Source organism: Capra hircus, chromosome 9, assembly GCF_001704415.2.
Source record: "Capra hircus breed San Clemente chromosome 9, ASM170441v1, whole genome shotgun sequence".
NCBI lineage: Eukaryota > Metazoa > Chordata > Mammalia > Artiodactyla > Bovidae > Capra > Capra hircus.
Genome location: NC_030816.1, coordinates 61,347,924 through 61,366,658, shown reverse-complemented (window position 1 = coordinate 61,366,658; position 18,735 = coordinate 61,347,924). Strand labels below are relative to the sequence as shown.

At 40.1% G+C, this 18,735-nt stretch overlaps 1 protein-coding gene across 2 annotated transcripts; it reads left to right on the top strand.

The window, feature by feature from the left end:
* Nucleotides 75–17,672, top strand: MTFR2 (mitochondrial fission regulator 2). 2 transcript variants are annotated; one of them, XM_005684797.3, is made up of 8 exons: nucleotides 75–772; nucleotides 1,885–1,997; nucleotides 8,259–8,363; nucleotides 8,812–8,924; nucleotides 10,448–10,683; nucleotides 12,418–12,772; nucleotides 15,610–15,797; nucleotides 16,784–17,672. In XM_005684797.3, exons 2-7 carry the CDS (start codon nucleotides 1,935–1,937, stop codon nucleotides 15,794–15,796), a joined length of 1,059 nt encoding a protein of 352 aa, XP_005684854.1. In that variant the 5' UTR covers nucleotides 75–772; nucleotides 1,885–1,934; the 3' UTR covers nucleotide 15,797; nucleotides 16,784–17,672. The 2 variants fall into 2 exon arrangements, with proteins under 2 accessions (XP_005684854.1, XP_005684853.1); XM_005684796.3 differs by having other exon boundaries at nucleotides 75–993.

Here is an 18,735-nt window from a genome sequence, read left to right as displayed (position 1 = left end):
CGGGAAGATCCCCTGGAGAAGGAAATGGCAACCCACACCAATACTGGAATTGCCTGGAAAATTCCACGGATGGAGGAGCCTGGTAGGGCACAGTCCATGGGATCGCAAAGAATCGGACGTGACTAAGTAACTTCATTGGTTCACTAATCCCATAAACAACAGATGTTCGCTGAATGGATGAATGATTTAACAATAAATCGCGACACTCCACGACAGGCGTACTTGAGAGAGGGGTCCCACTTCGGGTCTGTATGTAGAGGACGATACACTTTCCCTACGATGATCTGTACGGGGCACGAACTCGGGATCGTGAGCCTGAGCCAAAGGCCATAAGACTCCACAACTCCAGGCTTCCTACGCAGGTATTTGACAGCGCTGGGGAAACCTAGAGACACCTTCTGAGCATGCGTCGCCATGTTTGTGCGATCTACCACGCCCGCCCGTTGGCTCTAAGCTTCCATTGGCTGGCCCGCTAAAGGCCCGCCCTCTTGAAGGAAAAGGACGTTGAGTGGCTAAATAACCTTCCGTAACCAATCACAAGCAACGACCTAAAGGTTTGTCCAATGACAACGGGCTTCGTGAGTGGCTAAATAGCCTTCCGTAACCAGTCACAAGCAACGACCTAAAGGTTTGTCCAATGACAACGGGCTTCGGTCAAGGCCCGCGGAGTTTAATTTTTGTCCGGGGACGCGGAAGTAGCGATCAGGTCTAAGCCGCAGGTTGAGTGTCGCACTGGAGGAGGGCCGAATCTTCATCCCGGATACCCCGCTGGGTGAGGACCTTCAGGGCCAATTCCGGGGCCAGTGGAGGTGGTGTTTCCGCCCGTGGCAGGAAAGCCGGGGCGCGAGGGCGGGCACATGTGGACCTCTAAGCGCTCCTGGACCAGGGCGAGAGCACGCCTGGCCTCGTCCTCTGCGGATTCTGCCGCGAGGTTCCTTAATGACTGTAGCTTGAAGTTCCCGTGGTTGCCGGGAGGCTGGGCTTCGGAGGAAGGTGAGCCAGGCGACTGTGATCACCAAGCGGGAGAGACCCCCAGGCCGCTTGGGGCCAAAGGGAGTGACGTAAGCCGGAGCTAGTCTCGGTCTGTTATTTAGTAGTTGGGTGACTAAGTCACGTCACCTATCTGGGCTGCACAATCCTTATCTTTAGAATGAGCTAGGAGGGATGGTTGGTAATCCGATACGTCAGTAAGGAAGTGTTATCATTCCTTTTGTTTGGTCAAAGTCTCTGGTCGGCCGCCTGCCTGCTCTCAAGGAAGGGCTGAACTCATCCCTGCTTAGTCTCAGCCGGAGCTTTCCGAGGGAGGCGAAGCTTTTGGCTTTCGCTATTGCAACTAACTTGAAGGCTTCCTGCTAAGTTTCCAGTCTATCCTTGATTGATATTTATTAACGAAGTGGTGCGTTGGTAAAGAATCCGCTTGCTGATGTAGATGTGAGTTCGAGCCCTGGGTTGGGAAGATCACCTGAAGGAGCCTATGGCAGCCCACTCCAGGAATCTTACCTGGGAAATTCCATGGACAGAGGAGCCTGGTGGGCTACAGTCCACGGGATCTCAAAGAGTTGGACACGACCGAACAGCTGAGCACACTAACACTGCGTCCCTTAAGAGGTTAAAAAAAACCCAAAAAAACAAAAAAACAAATCCTATGAATTTTTAATGCAACTTAACTGATAAACTGAAGGTTTTTTTTGTTTTGTTTTGTTTTGTTTTTTTAACCAGCCCTTCCCCATTCTCCCATTCCTCTTTGTCTCTCCTCACCTCAAAATAATGCTGGCCAGAGAGATTAGTTTAGTTGATGGTGTAATGTGTAAGGAAGGCTTTTTTGTTTGTGTGTGCAACAGTTATTTATCAAGAGTAATGTTTTCTTATTTTTATCCCCTTAAGGTATCAAGAAACAATGTTTCTTTGAATTTGCTTCTGTATTTGCCTCATCAATGTCATTCATATTGAGTATCTTAAGAGAAATGCTGGAATATTTTGGTGTTCCCATAAACCAGGTAAATGTTTTTAATGGATTTGAATGGACCTGTTTATTTGGGGTCTTATTTTGGAAATGATTTATATGTCAACATTCAAGGCAAAATTGTTACTTCTGTATAAGGTGTAACAAAGGCAAGTTTGCAGTAGTGTAGCTTTGATAATTTGAGTTAAAAAAAAGGATGTGATTATTAGGAACCTATTTACTTGAAGGGTCAAAAGCTGATGAAAGATCGAAACCAAGCAAAAGATAGACATGACCCTCATAGATAAAATATTTTAAAAATTCTGGTGGTTTTATTTAAGGTAATTTATTTGAACTGAAACTAACATAACATAGTCAATAAACTATACTACAGTATAAAATAAAAAGTTGAAAAAAATGCTTGACGTTTGTTATAGAATGATGAATTTTGTAGTTCAGCAAATTCAGGAGAGAGGTTGACTTAGGTGTGAGAATCATAAATCAGATTTTGTCTACTTACTGAGTAGCTATGACATCTAAGATCTAAGACAGTGTGCAATTGTTCTGTAAGTGATGCAGGGTGGCAGCACATCTTTCTTGTATTTATGATTCTCAAAATATAGTGTGAGATATGAGAAATATATACATACAGCTACAAGAGTACATATAAGACAGACACAAAAATAATGGAGGGGCATACACAAAATGGGCAAATTGTTGCTATTTGGTATGGTGAATTAGAATAGTCAAGGATAAGTAAAGGATTTTGAACAAAAGTAAGTTGAAGAATGATGGAGCCATTAATAAAAAATAGACAACTCAGTATGAGGAACTACTTTGTCCTAGGGAGATAAGTTAAATCTGTTGGAATATATAAATACAAATATCTTGCAGGTAATTAGATATATGGTTCTGGGTGTAGGAAAGAAAAGAGATTCAGATTTGGCGTTTTCTATATACTTTTATTATTTGACTTTGATGATAGAGGATGTCCATAATGAAGCATTTTGAATTTCAGAATTGAGGAAGTTAAAAACAACAAAGACCGAGGGATAGTTGAAGATGTGCTTCAGTATTCTTGCCTTGAGAACCCCATGAACAGTATGAAAAGGCAAAATGATAGGATAGTGAAAGAGGAACTCCCCAGGTCGGTAGGTGCCCAATATGCTACTGGAGATCAGTGGAGAAATAACTCCAGAAAGAATGAAGGGATGGAGCCAAAGCAAAAACAATAACCAGCTGTGGTGATAGAAGCAAGGTCCGATGCTGTAAAGAGCAATATTGCATAGGAACCTGGAATGTCAGGTCCACGAATCAAGGCAAATTGGAAGTGGTCAAACAGGAGATGGCAAGAGTGAATGTCGACATTCTAGGAATCAGCGAACTAAAATGGACTGGAATGGGTGAATTTAACTCAGATGACCATTATATGTATTACTGTGGGCAGGAATCCCTCAGAAGAAATGGAGTAGCCATCATGGTCAACAAGAGAGTCTGAAATGCAGTACTTGGATGCAATCTCAAAAACAACGAATGATCTCTGTTCGTTTCCAAGGCAAACCATTCAATATCACAGTAATCCAAGTCTGTGCCCCAACCAGTAACACTGAAGAAGCTGAAGTTGAATGGTTCAGTGAAGACCTTTTAGAACTAACACCCCAAAAAATATGTCCTTTTCATTATAGGGGACTGGAATGCAAAAGTAGGAAGTCAAGAAACACTTGGGGTAACAGGCAAATTTGGCCTTGGAATACAGAATGAAGCAGGGCAAAGGCTAATAGAGTTTTGCCAAGAGAACACACTGGTCATAGCAAACACCCTCTTCCAACAACACAAGAGAAGACTCTACATGTGGATATCACCAGATGGTCAACACCGAAATCAGATTGATTTTATTCTTTGTAGCCAAAGATGGAGAAGCTCTATACAGTCAGCAAAAACAAGACTGGAAGTTGACTGTGGCTCAGATCATGAACCCTTATTGCCAAATTCAGACTTAAATTGAAGAAAGTAGGGAAAACCACTAGACCATTCAGGTATGACCTAAATCAAATTCCTTATGATTATACAGTGGAAGTGAGATATAGATTTAAGGAGAGAAATAGATCTGATAGAGTGCCTGATGAACTGTGGACGGAGGTTCATGACATTGTACAGGAGACAGGGATCAAGACCATCCCCATGGAAAAGAATGCAAAAAAGCAAAATGGCTGTCTGAGGAGGCCTTACAAATAGCTGTGAAAGAAGGGAAGCAAAAAGCAAAGGAGAAAAGGAAAGATATAAGCATCTGAATGCAGAGTTCCAAAGAATAGCAAGAAGAGATAAGAAAGCCTCCCTCAGCTATCATTGCAAAGAAATAGAGGAAAACAACAGAATGGGAAAGACTAGAGATCTCTTCAGGAAATTAAAGATACCAAGGGAACATTTCATGCAAAGATGAGCTCGATAATGGGCAGAAATGGTATGGACCTAACAGAAGCAGAAGATATTAAGAAGAGGTGACAAGAATACACAGAAGCACTGTACAAAAAAGATATTCACGACCAAGATAATCATGATGGTGTGATCACTCATCTAGAGCCAGATATCCTGGAATGTGAAGTCAAGTGGGCCTTGGAAAGCATCACTATAAACAAAGCTGGTGGAGGTGATGGAATTCCAGTGGAGCTATTTCAAAGCCTGAAAGATGATGCTGTGAAAGTGCTGCACTCAATATGCCAGCAAATTTGGAAAACTCAGCAGTGGCCACAGGACTGGAAAAGGTCAGTTTTCATTCCAATTCCAAAGAAAGACAATGCCAAAGAATGTTCAAACTACCGCACAATTGCACTCATCTTACACAATAGTAAAGTAACATTCAAAATTCTCCAAGCCAGGCTTCAGCAATACGTGAATTGTGAACTTCTAGATGTTCAAGCTGGTTTTAGAAAAGGCAGAGGAACCAGAGATCAAATTGCCAACATCCGCTGGATCATGGAAAAAGCAAGAGAGTTCCAGAAAGACATCTATTTCTGCTTTATTGACTATGCCAAAGCCTTTGACTGTGTAAATCACAATAAACTGTGGAAAATTCTGAAAGAGATGGGAATACCAGACCACCTAAACTGCCTCTTGAGAAATCTGTATGCAGGTCAGGAAGCAACAGTTAGAACTGGACATGGAACAACAGACTGGTTCCAAATAGGAAAAGGAGTACGTCAAGGCTGTATATTGTCATCCTGCTTATTTAACTTCTATTCAGAGTACATGAGAAATGCTGGGCTGGAGGAAGCACAAGCTGGAATCAAGATTGCCGGGAGAAATATCAATAACCTCAGATATGCGGATGACACCAGCCTTATGGCAGAAGATGAAGAACTAAAGAGCCTCTTGATGAAAGTGAAAGAGAGAGTGAAAAATTTGGCTTAAAGCTCAACATTCAGAAAACGAAGATCATGGCATCTGGTCCCATCACTTCATGGCAAAAAGATGGGGAAACAGTGGCTGACTATATTTTTCTGGGCTTGCAAATCACCACAGATGGTGATTGCAGCCATGAAATTAAAAGACGCTTACTCCTTGGAAGGAAAGTTATGACCAACCTAGACAGGATATTGAAAAGCAGAGACATTACTTTGTCAACAAAGGTCCATCTAGTCAAGGCTATGGGTTTTTCATTGGTCATGTGTGGATGTGAGAGTTGGACTATAAAGAAAGCTGAGGGCCAAAGAATTATTGCTTTTGAACTGTGGTGTTGGAGAAGACTCTTGAGAGTCCGTTGGACTGCAAGGAGACCCAACCAGTTCATCCTAAAGGAAATCAGTCTTGAGTGTTCATTGGGAGGACTGATGTTGAAGCTGAAACTCCAATAATTTGGGCACCTGATGCGAAGAGCTGACTCATTTGAAAAGACCCTGATGCTGGGAAAGATTGAGGGCAGGAGGAGAAGGGGACGACAGAGGATGAGATGGTTGGATGGCATCACCGGCACAATGGACATGGGTTTGGGTGGACTCCAGGAGTTGGTGATGGACAGGGAGGCCTGGCGTGCTGCGGTTCATTGAGTTGCAAAGAGTCGGACATGACTGAGCGGCTGAAATGAACTGAACATATCACTGAAACAACTTGAAAATTCCTACTTAGTAGGAACGTCAGTGAAGTCAGTAGGAGAGTGCCAGAGCAGAAATAGAAGAGGGAGGTGAAATCGTAAGAGTGGTGAAGATGGTTAGTGGCAATAAGGAATGAGAGAGAAGGACAGAAGTTTGGCAGAACGGAAATTGTAGAGCAAGACATTCACATTATCCTGGGGTTATGTGACTGTGTGTTACAATAGTGGCCCTCACTGTAGTGGAGCCTCTAGTCCTGTGGTTCTTAGCAAGGGTGCACCTGTGAGTGATCTGCAGAGCCACAGAGATAATTATGTTAATTAAGTCGGGCTTCTGTACCATAGGCTGTGCTGATCAGTGTGAATGTCACTTTAAAATACTTGAAATGTCTAAGTTGAGATCTGTTATAGGTATAAAATATACAATGGATTTTGAAGATTTAGTCTGGAATGTATTATAAAATAATGGCATTGTTTTTAAAAAATGTTGATTTCACATTGACATAATATGCACATATGAATTAAATACATTAAGGAAATTAATTTCACTTGTTTCTTTCTAGTCTTCAAATGTAGCTACTAGAAAGTTGTATAAGCTGTTCGTATGTTTTGGATATTATCCAGTTGTTGGTTGCAAATGTTTTCCTCCATTCTGTAGGTTGTCTTTTTGTTTTGTTTACGGTTTTCATGTGGTGCAAAAGCTTGAGTTTGATTAGATCCCGTTTGTTTTTGCTTTTATTTCTTTTGCCTTAGGAGACCAATCTGAGAAAATATTGCTAGAATTTATGTCAGAGTATTTTGCCTATGTTGTGTTCTGAGAGTTTTATGGTATCATATCTTATGTTTAGGTCTTTAAATCATTTTGAGTTTATTGTTATGCGTGTTGTGAGGCAGTGTTCTAATTTCATTGATTTGCATGTAGCTGTGCATCTTTCCAGCACCACTTGCTGAAAAGACTGTCTTTTCTCCATTGTATATTCTTGCCTCCTCTATCATAGATTAATTGATCGTGCATGGGTGGGTTTATTTCTGGGTTCTCTGTTCTATTCTTTTGATCTTCATGTCTGTTTTTGTGCCAATACTACATAAGTAAGAGTGAAAAAGTTGGCTTAAAGCTCAACATTCAGAAAACGAAGATCATGGCATCCGGTCCCATCACTTCATGGGAAATAGATGGGGAACCAGTGGAAACAGTGTCAGACTTTATTTTTTTGGGCTCCAAAATCACCGCAGATGGTGACTGCAGCCATGAAATTAAAAGACGCTTACTCCTTGGTGAAAAGTGATGACCAAACTAGATAGCATATTCAAAGGCAGAGACATTACTTTGCTGACTAAGGTCGGTCTAGTCAAGGCTATGGTTTTTCCTGTGGTCATGTATGGATGTGAGAGTTGGACTGTGAAGAAGGCTGAGCGCTGAAGAATTGATGCTTTTGAACTGTGGTGTTGGAGAAGACTCTTGAGAGTCCCTTGGACTGCAAGGAGATCTAACCAGTCCATTCTGAAGGAGATCAACCCTGGGATTTCTTTGGAGGGAATGATGCTGAAGCTGAAACTCCAGTACTTTGGCCACCTCATGCGAAGAATTGACTCATTGGAAAAGACTCTGATGCTGGGAAGGATTGGGGGCAGTAGGAGAAAGGGACGACAGAGGATGAGATGGCTGGACGGCATCACGGACTCGATGGACATGAGTCTGAGTGAACTCCGGGAGATGGTGATGAACAGGGAGGCCTGGCGTGCTGCGATTCATGGGGTCGCAAAGAGTCGGACACGACTGAGCGACTGAACTGAACTGAACTGAAAGCATTCTTAAATTGTTTAGGGCATGATTCATTTATTCACCCCTTTAAAGGAAATTACATGAGTATACTCTGTATTACTTCATTGCTTGAGAAATTGACATTGTCAGTTTTTAATAAAGTTCCCCAGGGTATTTGGTCATTACCAGAAATAAAGGGAAATGAATTTGTGGTGCTTTCTCAAAAGATCTTCTTCCTGGAATATGCTTATGTTAACTGCCTCCCTCAGCTGCACTCCCCTATACCCCCACTTTTTAAAAAATACATGTGAATAGTTTGATTCTTTGAAGAAAATAATTTAAAAGCATGCAATGCTATATTTTTTTAAAAAATAAATGCTATTCTATCTTTAACATTTGTTCTTTTCATAAACAATATAAACATGCTCAACAGAGTACTACTTTTTAAATAATGATTTATGTTTAAATAGGTTTTACGCATTTGGGAAAATAAAGACTATGGATCAGCTCGGAGTATTGTACGTATCATTGGGAAACTTCTTCCTTTAGAACCTTGTCCCAGGCCTAATTTTGAGGTAAGTCAGTCAACGTGTATTATTTAAGTACCATGTATAAAAATTTCTATAGGGAAATAGGGACATAGACTGGAATAGAAGAAGAAATGTTTCCTGCAAACCAAAAACCTATAGCTTATCTTGGAAACAAGTCATTTCATCTGTGTTTTTGTCTTTATTGCTTTAATTATATCCAAAGATTGGCAGATGTGAAGAAACCCCTGAGTCGTTTCTTTGATTCTTTTAGTCTGTATTTTATGTTGGATGACATTCCTAGGGGAGAGAACAGTGCTGTATGCATAGACTTTAGAACTGTGTTTTCCTGAGCCGTTTTTCTTGCTAACAGGTGTATGTTTTCCTCTTGCATATCCTTTCTCCTTTTCACACTTGTGTAGGTGGTTTCCACAGGCATGTGTATCCCCCTGACTGCCCGCAGAGCTCTGACTTTCTTTTCCCTTTTTCCCTTTAGCTGGTTCCGCTCTTGAACTCTGTGGACCCGGCTAACTGTGGCTCTGTAGTTCCGTCTTTTGCTGACGTTTGGTGTGTGGCAAATGATGAAGAAGCCAGTTATCTCAGATTTCGGTAATTTTTCTACGTATCTTGAAAAAGTGGGGTGTGGGCTACAATCTGAATTCTTGCCGGTGGTGAAGTGTGTTCAGACTAAGTGAGGCTTTTCATTTATTTTGTCTAGCTTTGTAGTACACTTGGAGAAGGCAGTGGCACCCCACTCCAGTACTCTTGCCTGGAACATCCCATGGATGGAGGGGCCTGGTTGGCTGCAGTCCATGGGGTGGCTGGGAGTCGGACACGACTGAGCGACTTCACTTGGACTTTTCACTTTCATGCATTGGAGAAGGAAATGGCAACCCACTCCAGTGTTCTTGCCTAGAGAATCCCAGGGATAGGGGAGCCTGATGGGCTGCCGTCTATGGGGTCGGACACGACTGAAGCGACTTAGCAGCAGCAGTAGTACACTGAGTCCTACTAATGTCTTCATGATAAGGATGACTGGTGTTTTTTTTTCATTTTTGGCTTTTCTTAACGCATGTTTAAACCTAACCCTAGCCTATGAAGGAATGATATTAAAAGGGTTTGAAGATCACTGCATTCATTTTTAGGAGAAAGCTCTTTCCTGTATACTAAATACTGGATCTATTTTTCTTTTAAATTATTTAGTTCTGGCTACTCTAGGTCTTCGTTGCTTTCTGTGGGCTTTCTCTAGTGGTAGAGAGCGGGGCCTCCTCTCAAGTTGTAGTGCAGGGGCTTCTAACTGTGGTAGCCTCTTGTTGCAGAGCGTGGGCTGGGTAGATTGCATCTTGTGGGCTCTGGAGCACAGGCTCCGCAGTTGTGGTGCACAGTCCACTGTGCCCCTCGGCAAGGGGAATCTTCCTGACCAGGGATCAAACTCGTGTTCCCTGCATTGGCAGGTGAATTCTTAACCACTGGACCACCAGGGACGTCCAATATTAGATCTATTTTGTTTTATATATTTAACCAAAATTTATACAGTGTTTACTATATACTAGGCAATGATGTTAAATATATTTCATCATTTGGATGTTTTACTGGTTGGGAATACTAACTTAGGTGTTGGTGTATTCAGATACAGGCTGTTAGTACAATAAAGGTCAATTATTCAAAATTTCTGCTTAAATTTATTCTATGTGAAGCTGGTTTATAAATTTTCAAAAAATTAGAGTACTTACCCCAGTATAACATGGAATCCTTTCAAGCCTTATATTCCAAATATGTAGAATTTCTAAACAAATTATTTCTAAATAAATCCATTTGTTTGGTTTGATATTAACAGAACAGTTATAGGATAATTATTTCTGGTTTACAGTTTGAAAGCAAGATGTGTCCCTTTATTCACTGATCACTTTTGGTCACCTGCTAAAGGCAACATTCTGTGCTGGGTACTGAGGATACAAAGTTGTGTAAGATACTGTTTGTCCTCAGTGAGTCTACAGATAGTTATAGAGTTAGTTAAAGAGAGCTATTCTGATTTTGTTTTGGTGTTTTTGTTCTTTGACTGAAAGAAATTATTTCTCTTAGAAAATTTTCCTTCCCCCATCTATCTGTTTTTTCCTTCATTCTACCCATAGAAATAGTACGTGGAAAAATGAAGAAGAGGAGAAAATTGCATCTTTTCATCCCTTGCAACTAGTTGAAGGTCCACTGACACCTGCTGTAAGGCATAACAAACCAAGAAAAAATGATTGGCCTGAAAGTGAAACTGCAATTAAAAAGATAGCTGCCCTTGAAGATGAGCTAGCTTTTCTTCGCTCCCAGATTGCTGCAATTGTGGGACGGCAAGAACTGGGAAACAGTACAAAAGCTGGTAAGTAGCATTGGGTTTTTGTTTTGGTTGGATGGTACTCCTCTAGTATTTTAAGTCAGCGCAGTTCTAAGTAAGAAAAGAATGTTTGCTGCTAACGTATCCTCTGAATGACATGGAATATGAAAGGATGTTGCGTGTGTGTGTGCGTGTGTATATATATATATATATATTTATATATAAAACTGCTGATGTTTGTTAAGAATAAATTAAGATGCATTTGTAGTGACCAGAATGGCTTTGGTTTAAAGAAGAGCTAGCTATGCTGCCAAAGATTGTAGTTTTATATTTAAAAGCCTATTTTCTAAGTACAGTTGTCCCTCAGCATTTTGGTTCTAGGACCCCTGTGGCCACCAAAATCCAAGGATACTTACGTCCCTTATATAAGATGGCATATTTATATATAACCTGTCACATCCTCCATCTTCCTGTATACTTTAAATCATCTCTCATTACTTATAATACCTAATAAAATGCAAATCATTGTAAATACAATGGAATTGCTATGTAAACGGTTGTTAGTGTGTGGCAGATCAAGTTTGACTTTTTGAAACTATCCTGGAATTTTTTTAAATTATCATATTATTTTGTTTATTTAATATAAATTTATTTATTTTAATTGGAGGCTAATTACTTTACAATATTGTATTGGTTTTGCCATACATCAACATGAATCCGCCACGGGTGTACACGTGTTCCCCATCCTGAACCCCCCTCCCACCTCCCTCCCCATACCATCCCTCTGGGTCGTCCCAGTACACCAGCCCCAAGCACCCTGTATCATGCATCGAACCTGGACTGGCGTTTCACATATGATATTTAAAAAAAAAAAAATTTCCAATTGGCAGTTTTTTGAATCTGCAGATGTAGAGGATATGGGTGAGGACGACTATAAGCTTTACTGAGTCTTTAGAAAATCGTTAGAAATTTAAGCAGAGGGATGCATTAATTTGAGAGAAGAGTATAGGTTTGAGGTTCATATATTTGCTGTTTGAAGTTATTGCTGCTATGCTTCCATCAAATCTAGGTGAATACTCTTTTCTAGATGATTCTCTCCAATTTTTAGAGATGTGACTTGCTTTAAATAAAATATACAAACACACGGTATCTGTATGTATGTAGAAACACCTATATGAACACATGTATGATTTGTTTATAACCCATATTTATATAGTATTATATATTTACAATTTATATGAAATATTATATAGTATATGTTACTATAGAATAAAAAATGAGATTATATATACAGTTTTTAAAAAGTAGTCATGTTACATATGATTTTAGGAGCAAATCTGTTGTAAAAAATTTAAGTATTTGGTATCCATCTTAGGCTCTTGCCTAGAAAATATGTGTCTGGGTGTTTCTACAGTGTCATCATAGAGTGAATATATCAGTTCATGTGTTTCTAGCCACAAGCTGTTGATCATGTTTTAGCTTTTGTAAACTGAGGATGAAATTTAGATTGTAACTGAAAATATTTTTTATCTTCTCTTTGAAATACATTCTCTCCCTTCCCCCTACACAGAGAATCCTAATTGGATTAAAAAGAAATTTACTGCTTGCTTGACTCTTCCAAAAATTGCTAAGCAGATGGGGTTGATTCTCCTTCTTGGCCACCGTGTCATTTGTTTTGATAGTATTACAGAAATTGTTCCTATTTTGATTCTAATTAGTGTTACATGTTATATCAGAGACAGTTTTGTATGATTTTTCAACAGACTAAATTTTTTCTAGGTTTCCTGGACTTGAATGACAGGCCTAGTGGTTTTGGACAAAAGCCATCATCAGGGGCTACTCAACTCAATGTCAAACAAGATTCGTTTTCAAGTTCAGTGCTTCCCTCTTCTCCTCCTCCACCACCGCCTCCTCAGATTTCTTCTGTACAGCCTCCATGTTCTCCTCTCTTGAAAACAGCATCTAATAATATTTGTGCATCAGATAATTCAACAACTGAAGGGAAAAAACAGCACCCAGATGCTAGGAACACCAATGATAGTCATCATTCAAAAAACCAGAGAAATGAAGCTGTTCCAAACATGTTGGATGTTCTAAAGGATATGAATAAGGTTAAACTACGTGCTATTGAAAGGTATGTTGTCATAATTTGCAAAATGAACCAAAATTTTTTCAGTGGTGTTTAAATAAATTATTTTATGAAAGTAAACCTATATAAGGGCTTCCCTCAGAGGTTAAAGTATCTGCCTGCAATGCGGGGGACCTGGGTTTGATCCCTGGGTCAGGAAGATCCCCTGGAGAAGGAAATGGCACCCCACTCCAGGATTCTTGCCTGGAGAATCCCATGGATGGAGGAGCCTGGTGGGCTACAGTCCACGGGGTCGCAAAGAGTCGGACACGACTGAGCGAGTTCAATTTCACTTTCACTTTCACTTTCAAACATATATGTCTTCTCTTTGATTCTTCTTCACCCCAAACAGTACTCCTAGAGAGAATCATTTTCAAATTTTTGTGACTCTTCTAGTGTCTTACCTTCATACTTTTGAGACAACATTATACTTTTGCTATTTTTTGGTATTTTAGTTATATTTACTGGAATTGTTAAAAATCTGAAATACATTCTCTTAGACAGTCTACCTCCTAACACACATGCACACATACACTTCTTATCACATCTTCCCATTATGGTTAAGTCACAGTCTTAAATCCATGTTCAGAATTTATATCCTTATTATAATAAACATTCACAGGAAAGCTATTTCATATACAATTACATTTTATTTGTTAACTAATTTTATTTTTTATTGCAGTTAGCTATTAACTCTTTGAATTCCCCCCAAACCCCTGGAAATACCCTCTTGGAGCCCTCTGCCCTTCCCTAATCTTACTTGTTGCATTGTTATCCTAAGGATTTCCTTTGTCATCATAGGCATTCTGTTTGTCAAGTGTTGCATCACCCATGTCCTGGGTGTTCCATCTTCTGTAGCTTCCTGAGGAATGCATAAAAGCTAAATTATTTTAAGACCTTGCATATTTGAAACTTTTAAAAAAATTTCTCACACTTGCTAGTTTGGCTGATATATAATTGGCAGAAAATCATTTTTCCTCAGAATTTTGAAGACATTATTTCGTTGGTTTCTAGCTCTCAGTGTTCCTGTTGCAAGGTTAATGTCATTTTAATTCCTGATACTATGTGTGAACCCTGTTTCCCTTATTCTTGAAGCATTTGAGATCCTGATGTTCTCAAAATTCAGGATGATGAGCCCTGGAGTGTTCTTTTAAAATTTCTCATGCTGATCACTTATGGACTCAATCAGTTGTCCTTTATTTTTGAAAATTTCTTATAATATTTTTCTGATACGTCTCCTATTTTTTCCATCTTTTCTTGAAGCTCCTATTAGAAGTTCGAATGCCAGAATTTATTTGTCTTATCTTCATATCTTTCCCCTTCTGATTTCTTTCTCTTTGCTTTTTTATTGTACTTAAAAAAAAATCCTTTTCAATTCTTCTATGTGTTTTTCCTGTTATCAGTTTTTGAGGGGGGAGGCCACACTCAAATCTATGTACCCTCACTGGTCCCCACTGCCACCTTTCATTTTAAGCCACCATTTTATATAATTTGGACTTTGGCAGTGACCTCTTAACTGGTCAGTCTCTTTTCATTCTTGCCTGCTTGTCTGTTCTCCGTATGTGAATAATAACCAGAGTGATCTTTAAAAATAGAAGTCAGATCATGCCATTCCCCTGCTGAAAATCCTTTGGTGGTTTTCACTGTGCTTAGAATGAAACCTTGACACCTTGCTGTGGCCTGGATTCAGCCCTCGTGCCTCTGACACCCCATCCTGCTTCCCATCTTACTTCACTGCGCTCCAGTTGTACTTGTTTTCCCTTTCTAACAGATGCCAGCCTCCTTTCTGATGCATCCATTGGATGTTAACAATAAAACTGACTGCTTGTCGTTTCCTTAAGAAGAATGGCAAATCCTTTAAGAGACTTATCCCCTCAGCATCTCATCGAAAGCGCTTTATCCTAGCCACTATCACACTTCCCTCGTTTATTTATTTTTTATTTTAAAAAATACATATTTGGCTGTGCTAAGTCTTAGTTGCAGCATGCGAACTCTTAGTTGTGGCAGTGGGATCTAGTTCCCTGACTGGCGCCCCTACATTGGGAGTGGGGAGTCTTAGCTACTGGACCACCAGGAAAGTCCCTCCCGCTTTTATTTTATTAACAGCACTAATTGCTGCCCCAAATGTTCTTGCTTACTTGTTCACTGATGAACTCCTGCCGCTAGAGTGTTCCACGGGAGCAGGATTACCTCTTTACCTCCAAAATGTAAAAATGGAGCCTGGCAAAATAGTCAGCATTAAGACTGAGTGAGTGAACAAAGAGCCTGATGTGTTTCTTTTCGTGAACTCCATAGTCCTTTTAAAAGTTATTAATTTTTCTTTAAACTTTTCTACCCACTGGAGAATTAGAAAATGAAAAAACAAAGATGATATTTGATAAATCCCAGGTTATAATGGATTGTGGTAGAGCCCCATATGGTTTCTCAGCTTTCTGATTCCTAATCCATTGCACCCTTATATTTGTTGTCCTAAGCCAAAACATTCCAATCTTTTGAAGATGAAGTAGATTGTGATATATTATGCTTCTATTTCTGCTATATAATGCTTATATTTTTGCTATGCTTGTCAAGGCTTATGTGCTCAGTTGCTTCAGTTGTGTCCAACTGTTTGTGACCCCATGGACTGGGACCTGTTGGTCTCCTCTGTCCACAAGATTCTCCAGAATTCAGTCAGAGCGGGTTGCCATGCCCTCCCCAGGGAATCTTCCTGACCCAGGGATCCAATCTGTGTCTCTCACATCTCCTGCACGGGCAGGCGGGTTCTTTACCACTAGTGCCACCTGGGAAGCTCTTCAATAAGGAACTTAATACACAAAGTTTTAAGTTATTCCATTTTTTTAAAGGTCCCCTGGAGGCAGACCTGTTCATAAAAGGAAAAGAGAAGACTCACCTTGGGATCCAGTGTCTCTAATATCCCATGCACTTAAGCAGAAATTTGCATTCCAAGAAGAAGATTCCTTTGAGAAAGAAGATAATTGTTGGGAGTCTTCTCCATTTTCTAGTCCAGAAACTTCAAGGGTGCGCTTATAATGTAAGGTTAAATTTTCAGTTTTTCTCATGCATATTGTTCATGATGTATCTCTACCTTCAAATTCTCTTGAAGTAATTATGTGGACTGGACCATAAAATTGTTTGTTGATACTGTGTGCTGCTAATGTTCTGGTTGTTTGTACTGACTTTCACTTCCATGCTCATTTTAGCTTTTAGCATACTATGAAATTTTTTGAGATAAAACATTTGTTTTGAAAAATACTTGTGCATAAGTTTGTAATGGTTTATCCTGGATACATGCTAACTTGACATTGCTGTCTGTCACTGTTGCCGCCCAGTATGAGCTGGGCATCTCTAACTTTGAGAGGACCAGAGAGTAATGATGTAATAGATTCAACCTAACCATATTTAAATGTGAATACTCCCAGTATTTTTCCTCGTCACATGTAAAGACTGGATTATCTAGATAAATAGAATATTTATAATTGTGCTTAACAAAGCAAGTGAGATCATAATTACCTTCGATGACCATGCTCCCTGGACACTTAAAAAAATTCACAATATATTTCAACTCTTAACCCTGAAGATTGCTCCTTATTTGAAGCCTCTTTGCTTTACTTCAGATATAATCCTAATTTGGGGGGTGGTTTCCCATGTCACAGTTTAGTTGAGGAAGTAAAGAAGAGTAAGCCATGGGAACAAGGGGAGAGTGAAAGAGGGACAGAGTCTAAAGTCCGGTGGGTGGCACTGGAGTGGCAAAGGAGGAGGGGTGGAAGCTAAAAAGCAGATGACAACTCACAGAGCACAGCAGAGCAGAGGAGAACTGTTCTACTCTTGTCAGTTCCGGCAGAACTGAGGTCTCACCTTCCATGACCCCAGCCCTGAGCAGCTGGCGTGACACATAGCCCACTCTCAAACAACTACTTACTGTTGAATGAATTAAGCCTGATAGGGTCATTTGGTGCTTGTGTTGCTATTCTGTTTTTTCACATCAGAATAATGTATTACAGATTTGCTTTGTTTCAGTTTGGACACCGTATCTCAAGTCAGAAGTATGTTGAATTAAAGGAAGTGCCAATAAACCCAGCAGGTGTAGACCAAGCCGTGAGCACCAGGGGCCGTGTCTACACCTAGAAGGCAGGACTGCAGAAGGATGCCTGCATGCCTCTCCCTGCCTGCGAAAGGATCGCATCTCCTGTCAGTGAATCTAAATGCAGTCCATATAATGGGGTATGTTAGTGCAGAGGTCTGAAGGATCTTGACCTGTGTCTGGTCTTATAAGATCCACCAGTTAACGGGCCACTGATGATAGTCAGGTGCATGGATCTTTTTCATTTTTTCCCACATATATTAGGTTTATTAAAGCTGAATAAATACTTTGAATGATTTTCCTAAGAGCTAAATCGTAAACAATTTAATGTTTCTCATTTGAGAAAGGTAAGATCTCATTATAAGGTAACAGAAACCATTTAGTGGATTAAGAAAGTAATATAAACTAAGTCTGTATTGTACTACGCAGCCGATGATAGTACATTTGGGTTTTTTAAAATTTCTTAAATCAGTTATGACTTGCTTATTTAAGAGTCTTTCGGTCTTTTAAAGATTGGTAGTGATATGGTTTACCTGGCCTCCAGCAACTTGGAGATTTTAAAAGAATATAAAATTATAATTTTTTTCACTAAGAGAGTCATACTTTGAATCATAGATTGAACCCCATAAAACACTTGAGGTGATAAAGAATTATTCTTAGAAGCTGATTTTGACTATTAAATGCTCGATTGTAGAAGTATTTAAAGAATCTTCTTGATAAGTTTTGCCCTCACTTGCTATGTAAATATGTACACCTATCATTTTATTTCCTTTGTTCTTTATTATGCTCTGTTCCTTTGTAAATAAATACGCCTTTTTGAACTTGTTTGTGTTTTATAGCACTTCAAATTCATGTTTTCTTCTCACTACATTTAGGAAGTCTAAACTTTTGGGGGGAAGAGAATTGTGTAGTTAGTTTCTTGGTCAATACGATGAAACACGTAAGTTTGGAATAGGTGTTTTTTTCCTCTGCCATTACACTAATGTGTGTGGGAATTTCCATGTTTCCCTAGAAATGGAGCTTAGGTTCCATTTGGATGGACTCAGCACCCACCCATTTTGGAAGCTCTCTCCTTTTGAAAAAGCCCTTTTGCTTACCGTTTTCATGTCATGGTGTCAAAAATTGGCTGCCTGGTTATCTCCATGTCCAGCCCCTTTCACCCAGCACCTTCTAGTTAGGCCTGGCTATGCCGCATTCATCTTATGACCACGAGGGATAGGCTTTGAATCACAGAAATGTGATTCAAAGACATCACCGAGCTGTTGAACTAACGCCAGCAAAAGCCATCTCTAGACTTCTTGCATGAGAAAGATTAAAAAATATGCTGAGTGGGTTTTCTGTTATTTGCAGCCAAAAGCACTCATAGTGATACAGCAAGTACCCCAGTGTGGCTTTCGGACCTGCCTGTTACTCCCTCTGTGTAGTCTTTGTTGTTCCCGCCCCTCCTAGACACTGTCCCCATTCTGCCTCTTCTCATCTTGTACTTGGAATTAGAGTCCCTCTTCCTCTGAAATCACTAGTTTTTATCCCGTAGGGCAGTTTTGCATTGCAGGAACATTTTGAAGATACTATTTTCTGCCAAGTGAGATCTGTTTCCTAAGAAATCTCAAGTTGGTTTTTTGGGGGAGGGGGGCTTTTCTTTTCTACTTCAGAATGGATTTCCTGCTTGCCTAAAGCACATGTCAGCACTAGGATGCATCAGAATTGAGTTGACCTTGGGCTTACCTCTATTAGCTTCCCTGGTGGCTCAGACTTGCCTGCAATACAGGAGATCCAGATTTGATCCCTGTGTCTGGAAGATCCCTTGGAGAAGGGAATGGCAACCCATTCCGGTATTCTTGCCTGGAGAATTCCATGGACAGAGGAGCCTGGGGGGCTGCACCGTGGG